This window comes from Lolium perenne, chromosome 3, assembly GCF_019359855.2.
Source record: "Lolium perenne isolate Kyuss_39 chromosome 3, Kyuss_2.0, whole genome shotgun sequence".
Taxonomy (NCBI): Eukaryota; Viridiplantae; Streptophyta; class Magnoliopsida; order Poales; family Poaceae; genus Lolium; species Lolium perenne.
In genome coordinates, this window is record NC_067246.2 from 22,425,794 (window position 1) to 22,449,512 (window position 23,719).

At 43.4% G+C, this 23,719-nt stretch overlaps 1 protein-coding gene across 2 annotated transcripts; it reads right to left on the minus strand.

The window, feature by feature from the left end:
• Positions 1 to 329: 329 nt before the first annotated feature.
• LOC127340916 (metal tolerance protein 7-like) lies at positions 330 to 14,420 on the minus strand. 2 transcript variants are annotated; one of them, XM_051366687.2, is made up of 5 exons: positions 14,112 to 14,420; positions 1,759 to 1,871; positions 1,431 to 1,676; positions 1,028 to 1,339; positions 330 to 924 (listed from the first exon to the last, which is right to left on the minus strand). In XM_051366687.2, the coding sequence occupies exons 1-5, from the start codon at positions 14,233 to 14,235 to the stop codon at positions 580 to 582; spliced, it is 1,140 nt and encodes a 379-aa protein (XP_051222647.1). In that variant the 5' UTR covers positions 14,236 to 14,420; the 3' UTR covers positions 330 to 579. The 2 variants fall into 2 exon arrangements, with proteins under 2 accessions (XP_051222647.1, XP_051222646.2); XM_051366686.2 differs by lacking the exon at positions 14,112 to 14,420 and adding an exon at positions 4,037 to 4,201.
• Positions 14,421 to 23,719: the final 9,299 nt, after the last annotated feature.

Below are 23,719 nucleotides of genomic sequence, written 5' to 3' on the forward strand. Positions count from 1 at the left end.
CGAGGCCAAGAAACGGGAGTATCTCCAAAAAGGTCTTGGGTACACAGCTGGACGCAATTATGTATCTAACGCGTCCTAAAAATATTTTGGGAACGGTTTAGGGAACGTGGGTGGATGTCGTTATTTGTCTAACGCGTCTTAGAAATATTTGGTGAATGGTTTAGGGGCGCGACCTTAAGCAGGACAGCGCCATATGACTGATATCAGCAGCGGATTCAGTCTCTTGGTTAAGGGAGGAGACATCGACATGAGCCAGCAGCATGTCGTCAGTGAGTATTTTTTCCTTAAGCCATAAGCCCATAACCCCGAATTGAATTTCCGATGAATCCCAATGGCTAATCCGACGGCTCGGTAGTTATTTCTTGGTCAATTACCAGAAAGCAATGGCGTTATGCTCTCGATAGATAGAATAAGAAACTACATGATCTTTCGGAACATATTGTCATACAACGACTGCTTACCAGCCCCTAGCACCTCCAAGTAATAGATGAACAAAGCGAAAGAGCATGGCCAAAAAAGAAAACAGAGCTCCAAGCAATTAACATGCGACTGCTATGATACTGGTACACCCTATAGCTTCTACACGTCTGCCTTGTGCTCGGGCCTGTGGGTGAACTCGAAGTCGACATGGACGAAGGCGCGCTCCACCTCCGGCAGCTGCTCCAGCTTCTCCTGCAGCGCCTCCCCGATGTCGTGCGCCTGGCTAAGCGGCATGTCACCCGGGAGCACCACGTCCACCTCCACGAAGTAGTGCGTCCCAAATGTATACGCCCTCACGGTGTCGATGTGCCGGATCTCCTCGTGGTGGTTCCAGATCAGGTACGTCAGCTTCGTCAGGTACTCCGCCGGCGCCGACCGCCCGATCAGCGTCCCCACGTTCTCCAGCACCGTCCGCGCCCACGTCGTGATCGTGTACAGCGCGATCTGCAACATTTTGTCCATCACAACAATCTCCATTCAGATTACATTTCAAACATCAAACATCTCTTGTTTCCATTGTAAATTTTTGTAATTTTCGCTCGCTCACCAGTATGGCCCCGACGGGGTCCATCCACCAGTGGAACCGGACGGCGAGGAGGGCGCAAACGAGGCCGACAGAGTTGGTGATCACGTCGAAGAAGTGGTCCTGCGCATACGCCCTGACGATCTCGTTCTTGAAGGTCCGGCAGTACAGCATCAGGAAGAACTTCACCACCGCCGCCGACAGCATGCTCCCAACCATCCACAACTCCTTGTACTTGTCGAACGTCGTGTGCTGCTGCGTGACCAGCTCCCTCCCAGACTCGATCAGAACCTGGAACCCCAGGCAACCCATCACTGACGCAAACACCACGATGCCCTGCCAATTAATTCCATCAGATGTTCAGCAAATTTAAAGTTTCAGCACAATTTTCAGTTTAGCATTTTGGGTTTTCAGTTTCAGCAAATACCACTGGCTGCATGCGCCTCTTCCCGATTGGGTAGCTGTACTTGTTGGGCTTCTTCATGGCGTGCGCTGTGAACCAGAGGATGAACCCTGACAGGAGATCCAATAGCGAGTCCAGCGTCGAGGCAATAACCGCCATCGACACGGTTTCGAAGGAAGCGACAACTTTCCCGGCGAAGAGGATCAAGTTAATTATGTTGGACAGGTTGATGGCCAGACGTTCGCCCTTGGCCAGGCTCGCCAACTCTTCCTAAGAAAATATCCAAGTGTAGATAGTGTCAGTACTGCTGTTAACTTGTTTGGAAAACATTCGCATATTGATGGATCTGTACCTCAGTAGGAGCACCAGTCAAGCTACCCAGCTCATTCATGGTTTCCATCTCGCTGAAGTCCTTCAGAAGGCTCTCTTGCTTCTCATAGTACTTTGCGATTTTTCGCTGTTTCCCTGAAATGGTTTGACAACGAAGTAAGGAACTGAATTGTCAGAAGAAGAGTCTTGTACTTCACAGAACAAAGAATCAATGAAAATTGACCGGTTAAATGTTGACAACTTCGACAGGATGATTCTAAATACGAAGGTGTAAGTACTACAAGATATTTGCTACATCCAAAACCGCAGAGATGCCGATGCAGACATCACAATATCATGTCTGGTGTTCAACCTGATTAGGACTGAAGACAACGAGCATTGGTATAAACTGATGTGCATATTATCCATATTTTAACAAATTTGCCACCCCTGGATATCTACTTCTTTCTCCATTGCAGTTACTGGGATATCTCGATTTAATAATATAGGATAGTACGTGTGCACTGATTTGCACTAGCGTTTGGTGCTCAACATGATTAGCACTGAAGACAACGAGGAGATGGTATAAATTGATTTTGAATATTTGCCATATATTTACATATTGCCACCCGGAATGGTAAATATGCGTGCCTACCAGACGGAAACTGCATCTAGGAGTCAAATTGCTCTCTACTTCTTTGTCTAATGCTACCGATAACTGTGACGCAAGACTGTACCTACAAGGGATATCTGTGACGCTAACGATAACTTATTTATATACGATAGTACATGTACACTCATTTGCACTAGCACTTGTGGTTAATGGTGACTCTGCCACTCAATCTAGTACGGCACAACACTGTACCGAAACAATCAATTAAACTGATCAGATTGTCCACGAAACTGCACCTTTGTTTGCCTGAACATACCAGACATGTTTATCATAATCAGAAGATCAAAAGGAGTTCCACTTCCCTTTGAATAACATATATAATATGTGCTCCGCGGGACGAGGCTAAAAGAGAAGACAAATACTATCGGTTATGTTGCGTATAGCACCATCTTCACTAATGGGCGTGCTAAAGATTAATTTTGTCAATGATTGGCAAGTTCAGCTCCATCCTCAAACATCAATAGGATTTCCCACCAATTAATTCAAGAGGAAAAGAAGCCACCACATTCGTATTGGTTCGGGAGAGGCTAAGATATCTCTATATACAGTTTATTATGGCGGGTCTAGATCATAACAACCTCGGAATAAATTTTATATCAAATTTAGGAACTAAATTTATATATCTAACTAATCATAGGACTATAACTCTAAAACATGTTCAGACCAAATTGGAGCGAAAGTAACTAGACGGAGAACTAATTGATTTAATTGCAAATTTTACCAATAACTTTATGGAATTAGTCCTATCGAAGTTCCGTCATATTTCGACGACACTAGTGGAGCAGCGAAGGGTTAGCAGCAAGAGGAAAAGGATTCAAACCAGGTGGAATGTATACAGTAGTAATTTGGAACTCAGATAACTGTACGCAGTGTATAGTAAATCTAGCTGCGTACGTGAAGGCATTCGTAACCCAGCCAGTTAGAGGTAGGTACACTTTCGCAAAAAAAAAGTTAGAGATAGGTAATGTCATACTAATCATAGTTTAACTGTATGATGCGGCTAACTACATTAGCCTGCTAAAAGGTGTCAAAATCCTTAAATAGCCGGCTATAGTCAGGCTATAGCCCGGCTATAGCTGTTTTGGGAGGCCGCGGCTATATTCTGTAGCCGGCTATTTTAAACATTGATACTAATACAGTAATACCTAGACCTAAATTAGCGCTAGATTGCTGATACAGCTCAACTATCTTCAGAAAGTAGAAAGTAGTTGAATTTATAAATTTTGAACCTAGCTCGTTTCGTTCTGCTTTTTCTAAGCTCAACTGTGTGTAGCAAGCAGCTAGCTGAATCTTGCCGTACGTTTCTTAGGCGCGCTAAGTAGTCAACAAAAGGGCGATGTAAATAGAATGTTGCGACCGCGCACTGAAGGAAGCTTCAGATGTACGTACCAGTACAACGCGGTGAAGGAAAGGATATATTGCCAGTAATATCTTCCCACCACCTTTCCACGAACTGACCGAGCGAGCATATGGTATCAGCGACATGGATCGTATCCAGCACAGAACGCACCAAACACGTCACCGTCGCACAGATTGAGTCGCAAACAAAGCAAATGAAGGAGACGAAGCAAACTAGCAATTCTGCCTCTACATGCATGCATGCTAGCAGAGGAAATTAAGCGGGTGGCCGATCGAGGCGGGTATGCACCGTGGGAACCGCACGCGGCGGCGGAGAAGAGCCCGGAGAGGAAGGAAGGCGGCCGGCGGTGCAGCCGCTCCGGCATGCGCATGGTGTCGCTGCTGCCCATGGTCAGCCTCCATGCCTCCGTCGCCGGCGGAGCATCGTCTCCTCCTCCTCCATCTCCCCGCTTCTCCGACGACGACGACATGCTCAGTTGCTCTGTGTCTCCCTGCGCGCGGTCGATCGATCAAGCTCTCAAGGAACAAGGCAGCAGCCAGGCTCAACCTCTCGTGGTTGCAGCCACCTTGAGCGTTGCTGTGGGCTACTTGTAGCTGAGACCTCGTGAATGAACGTAGACGTGACGATAGAGCCGCTTGGTCGCTTTACGGTCCGCGTCCGGGTCGCGTCGTGTCGTGTTCGATCATCCCTCTGTTTTGGAAACGGAATCCTGACTCACAACAGAAACGGAAAGACGAAGCCGACTCCTGTCAAAGCAACTAACCTGACACGTACAACCATAGCCACACACCTTTCTTTCAGTAACCAGATTAAGCAATCTGGCAATCTAGCTATCTCGTACGAAATCTAGCTACCTGGCTGCAACGTGGCTGATGGACGGCGACAACTGCCGGATCAGCTCGGCGATGCCAACTTGCCGACGGCATATGAGTTCGCCGCGACGCTGCAGGGAACACGTGCGGGTCGTGCCGTGAAGGCATGACGAATGGGTGACGCTATCTGGGATCCGTAGACCATAGTCGTCAGGTGCAAGCAAGGACCCTGCTACTGATTTTACACTGTACCTCGTACCACGCGTCAATACTAATAACTTTGTTTAAAGCCATCCATTTTCTACTAAGATATATAAACGTTTAGGCCATGTGAAAAGTTATTTTTAGCGAAAATACCGAACGGCCTTGCTTTTTTATGTAGTACTACGAGTATTGGCTATGGCTCAAGTCCAAAGTAAGCATGGATGATGCCAGCCAATTGTCCATGAGTGAACCCTTGAACTAGCAATGCAACAGTTACACGACACACTACGCATATATATATTCCTTATAATCTAGATTCTTTTATTTAGTACATTGATTCTTATCTCTTCTATTGACTTACACCTCAGATAGACTTTAAGAAACCTCAATCGGCTTCAGTGGTCGCTCGTGCTATTTAAGGAAACTAGAATACAATTAATATATTTGAAGTGCAGCTAAATGCAAGAATTTTGAGCAAGAATTTATATCCAGTTGAGTTTTGCAACAACAAAAAGATTATATCCAATCGAGTGTCCCCCTCGAATGGGGTACGGTTGTGCAGCACACACGGCCTATTCAGAGACTTGGCCAATCTGGGGTAACTACGTGAGTGTGCATGTGGTGGGTGTTATAATGTGTAGCTGATGAACAAAAAATCATGCATGGGGCTTTGCGTCGTATATGTTGCCGGCATACAACAAATCAAACAAAAACATAATAGGAAATTTTCACTACATATCTATCCCAAGAGATATTACTTTACCAAGTGCAGAAAAATCCTTTTTGAAAGAGGATGGACCAAAAACGAAAAAAAAAATCAACGATTTTGTGCGAGTTGAGCTGAACGATCATAGTTCAATACTAAGTGCAAAGCAAGCCTAGGATGCCAGCTGATTGTACTTGGCCATGGGTGGACCAATAACTAGCAACACAAAAATCTAGAAGACAACCCATCGTCATAGATATTTTGTATATTTTTGTTTTTTTTATCCATGTATTCAAGAAAACTCTATCCGCTTTATGGGCCTTTCATGATATTTTAAGAAACTTGAGTAAACATCTACATGGACATATATTTGCAGTTGAGGTAAGTGGAAAGAATTTATCTGTAAAGATGGGCCACTTTTCTCTAATCAAGAAGAGTACAATCCAACCAAAGAATTTTAATAAGTAATGAGTCAAAAAGGAAACAACTAACATATCTACATAGTAATACATGTCTTAGATTGAGTGAACGTGAAATTCCCATGCTCAATGATGAAGTTACACACATAAGAAAAATGATTATAGCTTGGTTTAATCGTAGAATTGTGACACGGTTATTCTTTTCTAAATATAATATAAAATAGTAGCGGTTAAGATCATGTGTACCAAGAATCGATAAGAGTCGCAAAATGTTAAAAAAAATTAGTATAAACCGATGTTTTTTCTATTTAAACTCATCAAGGGGCCACCTAACTGAGGACAAAATATGAGGTGAAAGTGGATTGGAGGGAAAAGGTCAGTGGAGAGGAGGTGTTTTTATCGAGGGAAGAAAAGAAGGAGTAGCATTCTATACGGAGCATAGGATAATCTCAGGGCGTGTAATAGAATGGGACGATGCCCATTTTTCACGTGATGAGCTACCCCAAACACTAATATATTCTAATCTGACCTATTTCAATTCATCAATTTTAGACTTCATGACATTTGAGTAGTCATACCAACATACTGAAAATGTGTGCTTTTATAGAATACCACAAATTAAAAATGTGTATCATCCACTACTTCAAAGATATCATATTTGGGTTTAGTGTAGTTAGGATAAGAGACCAAAAGAATGCTACGCTTAGTCTCTTCCAAACTAAACATGTGAAGTTATTGAGTAATATCATTATGGTTTGGATCATTTGATTGTAAGTGTTACTAAACATGTACTTATACGAAGTAGATACAGTAAAATATGATAAGTACCTTTGGCGTTATATATACAAATTACCAATTAGTTATATTATTTTGTGTCTTAATTTGCTAAATATATTGATTTGATTGATATCCGGCGAAGGGTGGTAGGAGGAGGGTACGACCTCTATAGTTTTCGTCGTTGTTTGGTCTTTTGTTTTGTCACCAAATAAAGCGGGTCTTAGGCTTGTTTGATTCCTCTTATCCCTTCTTGTTGTGGCCATAGTGTTCGGCTTCTCGGCGTTTCGAGGATGCCTAGAGTGCAGATCTATGTTCTAAGTTTCTCTGGTGTCTTCGGCCAAGGAGTACCCGACATTTGGTCTTCATGTTCATCTACTTCATATTATCTTCATCGTAAAGAGGGTTGAGAAGGGGATCAGCATCATCCTCGATCTTCTCTGTTGGGCGTGGGCTCAATCTCCGCGGCGACTTGCCTTGTCGGTTGATGGTATCCACCTGCTACTTTTCAGGGGGTGGAGTCTTTTGGCCGAATTAATGTTTTCCTTCTGGTTATTTTCACCCAGCCTAACGATCGCAAAAAAACAAGGCAGGTCTTCTACACCTTGGCGTGTGCGTAGTCTTCATCAACAAGGTGTTTGAGGTGGGTGTGCGTCGGTTCCATGGCCCCAAGTGGTGTAGTGCGCAGAAACCATGGAGTTGGATCCAAGGTGTGGTTGAAGAAAAGACCCGGTCGTGTTTTTAATTTTCCTTTTGGGGATTCTCCATGCAAATTTTAGGGACTAGAATGTAATTTATGCTTGTGTTGTGCCCTGTTTTGGGTTTGCGTTGTACTTTTTTTTTGAAATGGAGGCAGCGGATTTGCATTGTAGTGTGAATTTTAAATATGGCCCTTGTTCAAAAAGAAAAACCATCACATGCAATAAAATTGAATCGCTCGCATGGAAGTTGATCTTGTGACAGACAGCTGAGCTTCTGATACACGAACCGAGACCAGCACAATGAATTAGTAGTATATGATCCCAAATTCACGGGCGTCGGGACCATCTAGCGGTGACAAGTTGCCGACGGCAGCGAAGGGGATCAGCTGTGTCTGTGTGTGTTGGCCGCCGTGACTTGGAATTGGGAAAGCTTGCAGGTCGTGCCCTAGGATCCGTATTCGTCGGCTATACTTTTTTTGACAATTTTTTTTTTGAGAGAGATCCACCGCCTTTATTAAATCACAAACATCGGGATGCAGACGCCACTAGGTGGCGATAACAACCAAACTTGGCGGCCAATATCATCAGAAACTACAGACTTAGCTAAATTATGAGGTTCCTTATTCGAGCTTCTTCTCTCGTGGCAGAAAACGAGCTCGTCAAAATCCCGCTTTGCATCTCTGATCTCCATGGTTATGAGAGCATAGACACCCTGTGAGCCTTCTTCAATGCTAGTAATCACATTGCTACAGTCGCTCGCCACTCGCACCCGACGAGCATTAAGATCACGGGCTAGGGCAACCGCCTCCCGGCAGGCTAGAGCTTCAACCGTCTCCGCCTCACCCTGTCCACTCAACACCATCGCAGAAGCACCCACGAACTTTCCAGTGTCATCTCTCGCCACTGCTGCTACTGAGCCTCGCCTCGTGTTCTTGCTCATAGCTGCATCAACATTTATCTTCACCACACCACTAGGAGGAGGGATCCATGCCGGTGACTGATTTGTGGTAGTCATCACCATTCCCGTCTTCCTTCTAGACAAGTTTTATTTGACAACTTAATTCAACATTTGGGCCATGCAAAAGGTTTTTTTCTTAATAACAACATAAATCGACAAGCCCAGTTTCTGTGTAACGGCTAGGCTATGAGAATGTGGGCCTTGAATTGATGGACACTTTTTGACCAACTAGGTGTTTGCTTAAAAGTTATTTTCTCTCGCAAAAATGTACTTAAAAAAAGTAACACTTCCCCCCAAATGAGAAGTCACCGAAATTTTCCATAGGAAATGTACAAATTGGCTGACTCTGGAAGTCAGGTGATTCTGAGTCGCTAACATGTGGGGGCGTCATACATGAGCTCCTCATGTGGATTACTCAAAGTCACATAAAGCTAGCAGCCCCATAGTCAGCGAGTCTCAGTTGAACCTTTAAGTATATTAATGTTGCGCGCTCTTCTTCCAATTTGGCGTTGGGGCCTTCCTAACAATTTTGTAAGCTGTCGTTGAGAATCAATTCATCTTAGTAATATTGCCACTTTGTTACCTTTATCTCTCGTCTAAATATCCAATTGATTTGTGCAAAAGATAAAGGCTACACAATCAAAGCATCCCCTGCGGATGGAGTATGCAGCTTACACAGCCTAGCCAAGTTTAGCTTATTTAAGGTAACAACTTAAGGGCGTGTGTGGTAGATGCTATCATGTGTAGCCGACGAGAAAATAGCCACGCACTAGGGTTTGCATCGAACAACAAATCAAACAAAAACATAATGGTAAATTTCACTTCATACCTACCCCATCTGATATTGTTTTACCATGTATAAAACATTCAGTTTACAAGAGTGTAGATCAAACACGAAAAACTAACGATTTTGTGTGAGTTAAAATGAATGATGATATTTCCGATACCAAGTGCAAAGTAAGCATGGGATGCCAGCTAATTGTAAGTGTCCATAGGTGTAAGGGAAAACTAGCAATGCAAAAATTAGATGACAACCCCATCATAGATATTTTATATATTCGAGATTATTTTATTTAACACGTGGATTGTTATGTCCTAGGTTTGTGTACCGGAGAAAACTCTTTCCTCTTTGGAGGCCGCACATGATATTTTAATAAACTTGAATATACATCTACATAGACATATGTCTATACTTCAGCTAACTGGCAAGAATTTGTTTTTCAAGATGTCTGATTTTATTCTCTCATCAAGAAAAAAAATTTACGAAAGGATTTTCAGAAGCAATGTGTCCGCAAGGATCCAACTAAGATTATTCCCATTCTAATATATGTTTTAGATTGAGTAAAGGTGGATTTTCCGCACTCAAAGAGAAAATTACATAGCAAAAGCGATTGTGTCTTGGTTTAATTGTGAACTTTTGGCACTGTTAAATTTTGAACTATAACAGAAAATAGTAGGGGTCAATAACATTTATACAGAATGGATGGAAATATCAAAATGTTAAAAAGTTCAGTACAAACAAACAATGTTTCTCTATTTTAACTAACAATGGGCCTACTAGATGGAGGAGAAAGTATGAGGTGGATGTGAATCAGACACAGAGTTGCATGGATGGGAAGCATGTATATCAAGAGAAGAAGTGGAGGAGAAACCTAAAATAGACCGAAGGTGTATTTCAGGGTGTGGGAGAATAATACGAGTATGATGCCTATAGCTAAAAAAAATACTAATTTGTTCCTGTGCACCCTTTTAGATTAGCATTTTTACACTTCAAGAAATTATGGTACCCATGTAAACAAACCGAAAATGTATTGAAAATATGTGTTGTAGAGTCCTTCGAAGATAACATATGCAAGTTTACAGCACTTAACATCAAACATTAAAAAATACATTTTGCTTAGCCACTTCCAAGAAAATATGTGAAGTTGTCGATTGATATATTAATGATGTGGATCAGTTAACTATAAGCGTTGGTCCATATGTACATTTATTATGTTGTAGACCCGGTCAAATACCATAAGTAATGTGTTATGTCCATATATATAAATTACCAACCAAGTGTATTACTCTATATATTCAGTTGGATTTACTTTACCTATTGATCCATTCTGAATTTCTGTTAGACATTTAATGTTTAGCTTGTATAGATTGTCTCATAATGTCATGTTATCGGTTTCACTTTTCTTGGGGCTGACTATAATATAGTACTTGTTTTGATTTCTCATTGAAATTTATACCCATTTTCTCTCTAATCATAAGCTTCCTAACAATGGAAAGACAAACCAAGGATCACCGCATCGCATTTCACCTCTTCTCCCCGTAGCCCTCGCATGCGCTCCCGGCGTTGTGCTCCTCCGTGCCAAAACCCAGCAGATGTGCGCCTCCCTTGCCCCCCCCCCCCCCCCTTCAGCGGCATGAGTGCCGCCGCCGCCACCGGCGACAGAGGCTATATGATCAAGATGGTAAGGGGTTGGATAGAGTTATGGTGGGTTCCAGAGTTGTTAGGGCGTGTGCGACCTAGGTTACCTTGTGCATCAGATTATGGTATATACAGTTGTTGTCTAAAGTATTATGGGATCTTCTTCCAATTTGGCACGCGACCTTCATAACAATTTTGGTCGCATGTCAAGTAGATAGACATCAATATGTTATTACTTTGTTAGTTTTGTCTCCCTTCCAAATGTTTCAATTGATGTGTCCCAAAAGAAAGCTGTCTAGTAGACTGTCTTTTGCGCGTGGAGTGTACACAACTGTACCTAGTTGTACCTAACTAGGTTATGACTTAGCCGATTTGAGATAAATTAAGTGTGTGTGCACCGGACTCTATCTTGTGTAGCCAATGAGTGAAAAATCATGCACGGGGATTTTCATCATACACATTGTACACATACACCAAATCAGACGAAAATGTAATGTTTAAATTTCTCTGCATACCTATCCCGAATGGCCCTAGTTTACCAAATACTAAATAATGATTTTTATAGGAAAAAAATACATGCTGGTTTTATGAAAATTGAGATGCATCCTACTATTTCAATACCAATTGCAAAGTAAGCATGTGATGTGAGTTGATTGTTATTGACCACGAGTGGACTAGTGAACTTGCAATGCAACAATTAGAGAACAAACCCCTCGTAGATATTGTGTATATTCTAGGCCTTTTTATGAGTAAATATATTGATATCTCTTACATTTATTTACACCTAAATTAGTGACCCCTTATGATATTTTAGTAGTTAAGTAATATATACATCTACAAATACAATAGATGTATTTGTAGTTAAGCTAAGTGGAAAAAATGTATCGGTTAGACATGTGTTTTTGACTCATCAAGAAGAATACATTCTAAACAAAGAACTTTAAGAATTAGTTGCTCAGAAGAAACAACTAATTTCATTATTTGGTGTAACATATAAATTAGATTTAGTAAATGTGCAATTTCCATGTTTGAAGATAAAATTACACAACAAAAATGACTATATCTTGATATGATTGTCGTATTAAGGTGTGGTTTGGTAAATATCCCAATGATAATAGAAAACAATAGTGGCTAAGATCACAGAGAAAAGTGAGAGAATCTGTTGTAATTAAAAATGAAAATGTTTAATATAAATAAACGATATTTTTCCACTTGAACTAGCTATATACGTATAAATGAGTGCATCCGCCATGCTTTTCAGTGACAAGAGGAAGTATAAGATGGCTATTGAATTGGAGGGGGCGAGACAGATGCAGGCAAGGTGTTTATGTAGATGAAACAATTAAAATTAAAACCATTCTCAAAGAGATGAGGAGAATATTGACGTTGGCGTTGTCACATAAACGACTTTCCATGTCAAGAAGCATTAATTTGTTCCAGCGCCCCTTTCCGTTTATTAGATTTGCATTTTATAACATTTGAGTACCCGTGCAACAAAAAAAAGTATTTTTTAGAGGTGCAAAAGTAAATTCACTAGAACCAATATATTTAAACTATACTTTACACTATGGTTCTTATCAAATCTACGCGTTATTCATAGTTATACAACTATGGTGTTTTTTTGTTCCCTTTTATATTTGTTATTATACAAGATCAAACCTGCAGCATATAGCATTATCGCAGACGTTACTAACAGACGTGTCAGTAGTCACAGCGTGAAATCACATATAGTACAAAATTGAATCGCTCGCATGGACGCTGAGCTTTGTGACAGACAGCTGAGCTAGTGATAGACGAACTGAGACCGATACAATGAATAATCTGATCCCAACTTCATGGGCTTTGGGACATGGAAGGTGACGGGTTCTTGGATATTTCAGTCGGTCAGTCATTTGGAAGGTGTCTAGATGTGACCAAGCAGCTCTGCATGCGTCCCAGGTGGAAGGACTGACAGGTTGGACAGTGGCTAGATGGGTTGCTTTCTATCTGATCACGAGCGTTGTAATTTTCCTTGTAATCATCAAGCTATAGCGCAGAAAACAATCCCAGTGGTCACATGATATGCCATTGTTCATGTCACTTAACAAAATTATTACTACTGTATATAGTAGCAGTTCAGTTTTGGACATGGCGACAATACCATATTTCATCGATTGAAACGAACAGGGGAACATAGCCTGGGTGTGTCGGCGGGCCTATTTCGTTTTATCACTATGCTGATGTTTTCTGAGCAGACGAAAATAAGGCCAGGGAATTACAGAGGTACTTGGTCCCGGAAATTTCAGTACTGCTATTTCGTTGGACCTAGTCGGTCAGTCATTTTTACGGTGTGCATTTCTGAGCAAGCAGCTCCGCAAGCGTCACAGGACACAGGTGGAAGGAATGACGAGCAAGCGTCACAGGACACAGGTGGAAGGAATGACGGGTCGGACAGTGGCTCCGTGGGTTGCTTTCCCTCTGACGAGCACGCGTTCTGGTTTTTCTTGTGATCATCAGGCTACGAAGTAGAAAAAAAGTCCCAGCGATCACAAGACATATAGTATGCCCTCGTTCGTGTCGTTTAACAAACTATTGTATATAGTAGCGCAGGTCACTCTTTGGACATGGGCGACAAGACTATATTTCATCGATTGAAACGAACAGGGAAATACGGTCCACATTTGTCGGCGGACTATTTCGTTTCATCACTATGATGGTGTTTTCTTAGCATAAAAGAAATAAGGCCATGGAATTGCAGAGGTAGGGGTCCTTGCTATTGCGTTTGACCTACTTGGGAACGATGATTGGAACGGAGGGTTTTTGTTTCAGTGTCCTCTCTCCAAACTTCAGCGCTGATCAAAATCTTCTGATATCCCTTTATCGACTAACTGATCTCTTCCGGTTTAATGATGAATGAGGGTGTGGTGGGGGAACACCGGAGCACACCTCGGAACCAAAGCAGTGCGACGAACGGACGCAAGCGCTGTGCTCGGTGAATCGATCGGTGCACGGTTGGTGAAGGAGGTGGGAACATCGTCATGGGGCAGTACTAGTACTTACTGTATAATTGAATACTTATCATGATTGGTGAACCACATCAGGACTGGACTGAAGCAAGCAAGATTGGCAGGGAACGAATTAGTGGTATCTGCGTCACCGAAGAAGCGGTCCAACTCGTCTCACATCGATGGAAACAAAACAAAGGAGTTTTGCTTGAATGGTAGCGGCGTGCAAGATGGGACTATATTTTCTTTTGTAAAAAGACGACGTACGAATAATCAACTAACTTGACGCAATAGCGCACAAGATCGAGAGAAGGAGACTAATGTGGTTACAGAGCAGAGTGGAGGAAGCAGTGCAGGCAACGAAGGTGAGACTGCTGTACACATACCTTGGCCACGGTGGAAGATGGCGGTGGAGAAGGGCGGCTCCTTGGGCCGCTCCGGGATCTGGAAGTCACTCACATTCAGCCGCCACGCCGCCGCCGCCGGCTGCTGCCGATGCTCCTCCCCCATGCCAACCAACCGACGATCGAAGACGACGACGGCGGTGGGAGATGGAATGCTAGCAATGCGCGCAGGATGGCTTCGGTTGGGTTTGGCTTTGAGAGGTTGCCGATGGGCACTAGAGGGCAAAACGCTGGACGGGAAGGGAGAGGCGCGGGCAGAGAGAAGACCGATGTGGTGGAGCGGTTGCGACTTGTGACGACCTGTGATGACTCGTGACGACTCGATCGTGTATGGTTGGGAAAGTGACGGACGGATTGGTTGCCTCCTTTTTATCCTGAATCAACGTCGGTCGGTCGGTGCAACGGAACGGAGGATACGATGTGGGAGATGACGCGGACTGGGGAGGAGCGACGTGCATGCTTGGCGCCGCGCGCCATGTCACTTCGCGTTGCATGCCATGCGCGCACGATGTGTACGTTGCGGCTCTTGTTCTTGGCGTCCGTCTTCACGGCAATGCGCCGCGCAGAAAGTGAGATTTCTGTTTCTTTCAAGATCTTACAAAAGTGAGACGAGTCACCTCAGACAGACAACAATGCTTTTGTGCCGAATGCTGGGCATGACCAAGACTGGACTGCCCCTCATTTCCGATTTTCTTTTGGAAGATAATTTCAAAGAAAAAAATTAACTGCGGGCCTCCTTGTCGATTTGCATTCACAAATCGCTGGTTCTACAAACTTCCCTATCTAGTAATTAAACTGATACATTTCTTAGTCGACAGTACTGAAGAAAAAACACAAGGGCCGAGCCAACCGGAAACAAAAAGTTATTTCCAAGTCGATATGGCCGCACATACTAAAACCCTAGCTAGAGTTGCACAAATTACTGCAAGTAAATTCTTATAGGCAAAACCGTGCCGTTGGCTACCCAAACAATTCTAAAACCAAAGTTGCGTACATGTTGAAATTGTGTCACTGCCCCGTTTGATGGCGAATCAACCGTCATGATGGCTAATTAACTTACAGATAGGTATTTCATCGAAAGTTTATAGATATACAAATCTCAAAAACAAATATACCGGTGACGGATCAAACATCAAACTCCTAAGGTTTATCATGTTTCATGAAGTAGGACAATTGATGGACAGTGATGTGCTTCCACTCGTGGTTGTCATCTTTCTGTGGCTGTGATCTTTCTACAACAAAACTAATCTACTAAATACTAGCATCTATAGCCCGTCGATTCTAAGTAGACATCTAAAGACAGATGTTGATTAGCGTAGACGCTAAGTGATAAAAAAAAAGGTAGCTCTAAGATCAATTATCTTGGATGCGCCGACATGGTTTCTATGAGAAGCTAATACGACAATGCAATCCTATACATTCCGGTAATACCGCAGTTAAAACATGGTAGCACCAAAAAAGATAAAGGTTAATTTTCCGCTTATACCTATCCAAGATGGCCCTATTTTACCAAATATAAATCAATCATTTCTATAAGAGCGTAGATCAAACACGAAAAAAGAGGTCCATTTTATACGAGTTGAGGCGAATGATACTATTTCGATGTCAAGTGCAAATCAAGCTGGGATATCAGATTTTTTCAATAAAGTAATATATTACTGCAACAACGAAATTTCCTAAAAACATTATGGATGCGCACATCCCTATTACAAAAACCACGAACACAAGAAAAACAAAACATCCTGCAATGGAAATCAGACCTCATAGCTGCAACACAAACCACCACCAAGAAAACAACCATAGTCGATGCTCGCAAAACAATGCCGTCAACAAGGTCGTTGCCAGACACAACCAAAAAAGTCAGATATTGGGTTTTCACCTTGGAGCAAGTCCTGTCAAAACAATGTCTTCAATAAAGCCATTGCTAGACACACACACCTTGGATTTTCACCCTGAAAGATAAGATCCAGGACTCCACGTGTGATGTCGTTCCCCGCTTGCCAATATCGCAGCTGCAAGTCAAGAACCACCACACAAGGTCTTCATCGCCACCCATGATGGCCACAGACAACGAAGCTTCATGTCACTCTATCCTGAAGCCGCAAAGGTAGAAATATAGGAACAAACGGCCGAATCTCATTTGATCCAGCAATTTGTTGGCAACTTGTGCACAATGGAGATTCCCGATGGAGCCTTCCGGAAATCGTCACTGGCCAGATCAATGAGATTCATCAATGAGCAGAGCAATGTCCTGGCGCAAGAAGACCCAAAGGACCACCCCTTTATTGGGCAGATCGACATGCCCCAACATCGCCGCCCGCCGGCCGACCCTCTCCAGCGGAAGAGGAGGCAAGCCCACACACGAACCACTCGCACGCGTCAGCACGCTGGTCTACGCCCCGAGCAAGAGGCCTAGCAAGACACCACAGCAAGACCTGCAGTGCACACCATGCTGTCTTCCCACGCTCCTCGGGGCGACCAGCGGCCGCGCCAATGGTGGATCTAGGCGGGGACCTATAACTATAGTTGTCGCCTCCGCCCCATGCACGAGCGCCTAAGGGAATCCGCCTCCGCCACACGGCTAGGGCATTACCCAGCTCGTGGGCCGAATAAATCAACACGTGCGGAAACCATGTCCAATGAAATGTCGCCGCCACCGCACGACAAGGGGCGCCTCCCTAGCCGCCACGCGCAAATGACCACAGGAACCGCCCCAAGCCAGTACCAACGATCTGTTGCCACGATGCAACCCCGGCACCTATGGTGCTAGACCCACTACCACTGTGGCTCTTGTCGGCGACATCAACGGTCGGGGAGGCCATCCGGGGCCTTGGTTGTTTTGGTGGCGCTAGGGTTTCGCCCCGGTGTCGCCTAGGGGGACGACACGAGAGCGAGGTCTGGGTGTGGGGTCTGAAAGACATGGGATAGATGATTATCTTTGCCCATCAGTGCACAAGTAAACTTGGGATGCCACAAGTAGATATTTAATTTGTATATTCTAGAGTTTTTATTTAGAACTTTGATTGATATCTTTTATATTAAATTACACCTCACTTAGAGATCGTTCATTATATTTAAATAAACTAGAGTACACATCTATACGTACATATATTTGCAAGTCAGCTAAGTGGCAACAATTTGCCGGTGAAGATCTAGGATCAAGAAGAATACAATTAAATCAAAGAATTGTTTAAAAAAGATCCTAAAAAATAAATGGCTTACATAATTTACAGTGAAATATGCACTTCAGAATTAGTACACGTGAGATCTGAAAAAACAAAGAATTGGTATGAGTGCAATTTCCATGATTGAAGATAAAATTACACAATAAAAACGAATATATCTTTTGTTGATTGTTTTATTATGGTGTTGCTAATTTTCTAGTGACAACATAAAACATTAGTGGCTAAGATAATGTATAGAGAAAACGTATAGTAATTGCAAAAGGTTAAAATGTTTAGTATAAACAAATGATCTTTCCCCATTTTAACTCACCATGGGTCCTTATTCTTTTCCAATTATGGATGATTTTGGCCAGAAATATCCAATTGTTCAGTATGCAGATGATACATTAATGATAATGCCTGTAGATAATCAGCAACTGATGTATTTAAAAGAAGTGCTACAAATTTTCAATCAATCTACTGGACTACATGTGAATTTTCACAAAACTACACTTGTTCCTATCAATATTGACAGTGAGAGAGCAAATGATTTGGCCAATATTTCTGGGATTGCCACTGGGTACCACAAGACCATCTGTGTCTGACCTTATGCCAACTATTTTAAGGATTGATAAAAAATTATCTGGAATATCATCGTCCTACACTGGCAAACTCACCCTATTGAATTCTGTGATACAATCTTTACCCATGTTTGCAATGTGCTCTTTTGTAACGGCCCAGGTAGATACCCTATTAGATTTGTTTGTTCTTTTTCTTTTATGCATCATCATGGCATATGCATCATATCATCCATGTTGTACAAAATAAAATTTATTTTATAAACCCAATCTATTTCGTTTTTCCTCTCATGTGGGTTTATTAAACCTTCCCCTAATCACTTCTTTTAACAAAACCCTATTACTAGTTGTTGAGAAAAGTTTCAAACCAAACAAACTAAAATACTTCACTGTTTTCATATTCAAAATCCTTCTCAGTTTTGTTTTGTTTTTGTTTCAAATTGTTTCAACTAAAATAAAATGAAAGGTTTAGAAAACCCTCACCTCTATCCCTGGCTTCCCTCTCTGGCCCATTTTTCCTCTCACCCGATGGCCCACCACCTACCTCCCACTAGCCCATTGACAAGGGATTAACTTATCAATGCCTACAGATTGTAGACTAGGGTTTAGTTGGAAGTAGAGGGCAAGTAGATCTCGAAGGTTTCAGCCGAAAAGTACTCGACGATTATGAAAACTAGGGTTTCATGAGACAATGAATCGATGCTTTCTTTGTCCCTCGACTCCCCCTTATATAGGAGGCGGAGCCGAGGGATTCGTGATACACAAGTTACAGAGTCCGGGAGGGTTTCTGACCCGTCCCGCAAGATTACAAGTCTATATTTCCTAATACAACTCTAGCTTTCCTTAATGCTATCTTGGGCTTCCGAACTTCATATTCTTCGAGTCATGGGCCTTCAGTAAACCCCGGGTACCATCTTCGGCAGGCCCATTGGGGATGCCTATGTTAGTAGCCCCCGAGATTTTGCTTGAATCGAAGAGTCAGGGAAAATCTCCAATTTTATATTTTTGCCAAACTCATCATATATCTTTATATACACAATTCTATGTTGTACAGGGATACTGGTAGTTGGGGCTAGTTCATCTGACGGATCAGGTACTAGTTAACTGCTCTAGTGGTAATCCGTAAAAACCTACTTCAAGATCACGTCCCTGGACATGATCTCGGGATACTGGTGCAAACTTCGACAGGTGCCGCTTAAGGTCTTATCATTCTGTCGAGTCACAGTCATATTTTATCGGGTACCTAACGCGTCCGTTAGGATATTTCTTCGTATCTGTTGATACGGAAAAAACTAGCAATCCGACGTCAGAGACGGTGCCACGCAGCTCAGAACGGATCTGGGGTCTTACCTTTGCAAAGTTTTGCAGCATTCAGAGATTATTCGCGACTTTTAGCGCTCTGAGAATATATTTTCGTGTGCTTTTTCGGCTGTTGGAATAGCACATTTTCTTGAGTCACGGATGACTTATATTGACTTCCCGATGGGAGTATATGTCGAGTTATTTGCATAACTCGACATATGCTCACTTCTTGTATTATTTCATTGGGCACGCGAACAGCGTTCCCGATGGGAGTAGCCCCCGAGGCTACAGCCAAGGACTTATACTTGGTTGTAGGCTCTACACCTTATGCCGCTATATTGTCATTTTTTCTCGAGCTTTTCATATCTATCGGGTGAGCGAACAGCGCTCCTGATGGGAGTAGCCCCCGAGGCTATGAACAAATGCTTTCGTTTGATCATAGGCTCCCGCAATTTCCTTTTTGTCATACTCGAATTTTACTTTTTTCCAAAGTAGCCCCCGAGCATTTGGGCAAAAACTTGTATTTGATCAAAGGCTCCCGAAATAATCCATAATTTTTCCTACCGCCAATCTCTTTAATCTTCACTGTCGAGATTTTTCCCTTAGTCAAAGTGACCTCACTACTAACGATAGCCACGATCGCCGCATCCGGAAAGCGCGAGTGCTGCTCTCTCTCTCTGTCTTGTGGGTCCAAATTTCTCGTCAATTTTACACGTCGTGCAAGTGGGGGACACACGTCCTCCGCTTTTCCGGGCGCACGTATTGTAGTGCCTGTTATGTTCCTTCACAGTAAAAATACCTTTTTACCCCTTAGTTATGAGTGCAGTATCCACCGCACAATTTTCCATCCAACGGTGCATTGCTTCGCCAAATCCCTATATAAATCCTTCTTTTTCCTTCGTTCACCTCTTCGCTCGCGCCGCACCTCTGCTCTCCTCTGCAAAAACCTCCATTGCGCCCAGTGCTTCCTGAGATCATCCACGCCCAAACTTCGCGCGTTCGCCATTGTTGATGCCACCACGCGCGCGACTCACTCGCCACAGGACTCCCGAATCCAAGATGGCTGCTGAGGATCTGGAGTGGGAGAGATCCAAAATCTCCAACCAAGACATGAACTTGATGAAGAAACTTGAGCTCATGAATAAAGATGGCGCCATTCGCTTCCCCAGCGAAGAAAGCTACCCCTCACCTCCAATTGAGTATCGGGTTAGTTTTGTCGACCATCTCATTCGCGGTCTCTTCACCCCCATTCATGATTTCCTCCGCGGCCTCCTCTTTGTCTATGGGGTGCAGCTACATCAGCTGACCCCCAAGTCCATCCTCCATGTCGCAATTTTCATCACCCTCTGCGAGTGCTTCCTCGGAGTCCCTCCTAACTGGGCTCTGTGGAAGCGCATCTTCTGCCTCCACCGCAATGGCTCCCACAACATCGCCTACAACATAGGCGGTGTTGTCATCTGCGTTCGCTCTGACGTCGAGTATTTTGACGTCAAATTCCCCGACTCCGTTCAAGGGTGGCGCAAAAGATGGCTCTATGTGCACGAAGAAAGTGCCAACTCTGTGGAGCATAACATAGCTCCTTTTGATGGAAGCGCCAAGATTCTTCGCCGCCGTTCCTGGGACGCTGAAGCTACCGAAGAAGAATAAACGGCGACAGAGGCCCTGATGTCTCGTATCCATGAGCTTCAGAACACCCGTGGCAAGGAACTGTCGGGTATCCAAATCACAGCTTATTTCCTTAGGATTAGGGTGCAGCCTCTGCAGGCTCGCAAAAATCCCCTTTGGACTTATGCTGGCGAAAAAGATGCTAACAGGCTCTCCAAGGATCTTTCTGTAAAGGACTTGGAGAAACTTATTCGAAGAATTTCATCGCACAGCAAGAAGGACCCTATTCCATCTTCTTGCCGCGTGGAGCCATACAGTGCCACCAATCCTCTCCCCCAGGTATTTTCTTCGACTTGTATCTTGTCCTCTAGACTTTTTTGTCTTCCCGAATATTTTTCTTTTTGTCGACTGCTATTTTTACTGACAACCCTGCATAACTTTTCTTGTCGACTTTTGTCTGTAGAATCATCCAACTCTAGCTTACCTTCCTCCTCTTCCTGAAGATGGAGAAGTCGAAGAACAGGCTGTTGTCACTGACGACAACCAGGGTACTTCTCACCCTGAGAGTGAAGTCGCAGGTTCTCACAAATCTGCGGCTTCCTCTGAAAAAGAAGTTGAATCTGACGCCAGCGAGTCGACACATTCTCTTCCTTCTGCTGTTTCCCCAGGGAACAAAAGAAAGAGGATTGAAGTTGTCGACACTGGCACGTCCAAAGCCGGCACATCTCATGCCGAAGAAGTTGCTCCTACTGAAGAAAGGACAACTTTAAACCCTTATGAGGCTGCCCTTATCAGCTCGTAAGTTTTCTGTTACTCTTTGCTCTCGATATTTTGTCTATGTTGTTTCTTATACTGTAGCCTATTTATTGCAGTGATGACGAGGATGAAAATGCCCCCATTGACGTGACTGCTCGAACGAGCACGTCTCGTACTTTGGTTATCTCGGAGGCTCCACCTGATGGAGATGAAACCTCGACTCCTCAACAAGATGTCGAGCTTACTGCTCCAGCTGCAAGCCCCCGTGCCCCTTCACCGAAGAGAGCCAGGGTTGAGCCACCCAAGGAAACCACCCAACTATTTGGTGGTTCCACGACTCCTTCACTGGATCATGTAAGTTTCCCTTGCTTCTTCTTTTTTGTGCTGATATTTTTTGGGTCTCTTTTGTGTTTTTCTTCTTTTTTGCTTGCTGCTGTCGAACTTTCGCACACTATATTGATTTGTCTTTCTTTGGCTCTCTCTTCAGCCTTTGATGAAGGAGTTTATTCGTCTCGGTACCCAATTTGTTGGGTACCATGATCAAGTAAACAAACTTGAAGGTACTATTTTTGCTACTCTCTTTGGTTCAATACCCTCCATCATATTTTTGTCATGACAATCGTTATTGTCAATTGTTTCGCCAGCCAACCTTGCCGAAGCCAACAAATGCGCTGATGCGCTTGCTCTTAAATTGGAGCAAAGCGAAAAGGCTCGCAGGAAAGCTGAATCAAGTGTCGCCGTTGTTGAAGATCTTCGAAAAAGACTTCATGACGCGGAAATCTCTATGAGTGATAACATCACTCAGCAAACTGCCCGCGAGGAAGACATCATCTCGCGTTTAGAGTCACAGAGTCGATGTTTTGTTAGTAAGTGCTCTAACCATTTTTGTTCTTCGAATACCCATGCTTTTCTTGTCGTGTTGTTTGTGACGAGCTATATTTTGCGTTATCAGGGAGGACGCATCAAGAATATGAGCTCGAAAGTCCTGAAGATGATCGCCTTCTCGATGCGCTCTCCCTCCTCGAGATTAATGCAGACAAAGCACGTCAAGGCATTGCTGATGTCGAGTCGAGCTTGTCGCGGATTTTTCCGTTCTTCTTCGCGAAGAAAGAAAAGCCCAACACTTTTGCTGCTCTAGCCAAGTGCTTCAATTTTGAAGAAGATCTTGGGCATGGTCTTCGACAAGAAGGCCTGAAGGTTGGTGTTGAAGGCACCATCGCCTTGGTTGCTGACAGCCAGCAAAACGTCGACTGGGCCAAGGTTGGCGATGTGCAGAAGATGGAGACGAAGAAATGGCAATCTTTGATCAAGGCTGCCAAGCCAAATTCGAAGAAAATCCTTGCCTTCCATGGACTCAAGCCAACTCCAACTCCTAGTTCGTCGAAGACGGAGGTCAAGTAGACCACTTTTCCTTTTTTGTTTTGCTATCTTTCTTTTGATGTTGTCGCAATAATAGTTTTGGCGACAACTGCCCCACTTGTTCACTAGGAACTTTCTCTTGTAATACCTATGTAAATATCTGACCTTATTAATGGAAAAGCTATGTTGCCAAGTTATTGATATCGAAGTTTTTCTTTCCAGTTGATTTTTGACAACTATACTGTGGTGCCTTCATCCACTGTATTGCCTACTGCATCTTACTCGAAAAAGTCTCCTGCTGGCGAGTTTATTGAAGGTTCTTCGAGTGCTGCACATACTGAAGATTTAGACGAACTCCGTCAACAGTTGCAGTCGATGAAAAACAAGCTCTCGTGATAATGGAGAAATCTCGAAGATCTTCTGAAAGGGAAAAACTTGCTATTCAACAAGCTCAAGAGGCCATGGCATTGAAGGAAACTGCAGTTGCTGAAGCTGCGCAAGCTGCTTCTCGAGAAAATTGCATGCTTGAGTTGATGACTGAAGCAAGTCAGGATATGGCGGGTATGTCTTTCAACCTTAACCTTCCTCTTTTCCTTTGCCTGTTTTTTATCTTTAACTGGTGTGCTGTCGCCAAGTAGGTCCCTTTTTAGACGCTGGTGCTGAAGATCAACGAGTTGACACAAGATCAAATTATCTTATTAACCTTGCGCTTGACCATGGCATCCTTTTTTGGGCTACCCCTGAACGCACCCGACAAATCGTCAGATTTCAAGATCGTGCATGCCAAGTTCGTGAATTCCTTGACTTCTGTACCAAGACGTTGTCC

Bases quoted from the DNA above. Each gene is read 5' to 3' on its own strand.
- LOC127340916 (XM_051366687.2), bottom strand. From the start codon at position 14,235: ATGGGGGAGGAGCATCGGCAGCAGCCGGCGGCGGCGGCGTGGCGGCTG. The intron at 1,872-14,111 runs GTATGTGTACAG...AAACCATTTCAG, and splicing joins CATCTTCCACCGTGGCCAAG to GGAAACAGCGAAAAATCGCA. The intron at 925-1,027 runs GTGAGCGAGCGA...AAAATGTTGCAG, and splicing joins ACCCCGTCGGGGCCATACTG to ATCGCGCTGTACACGATCAC.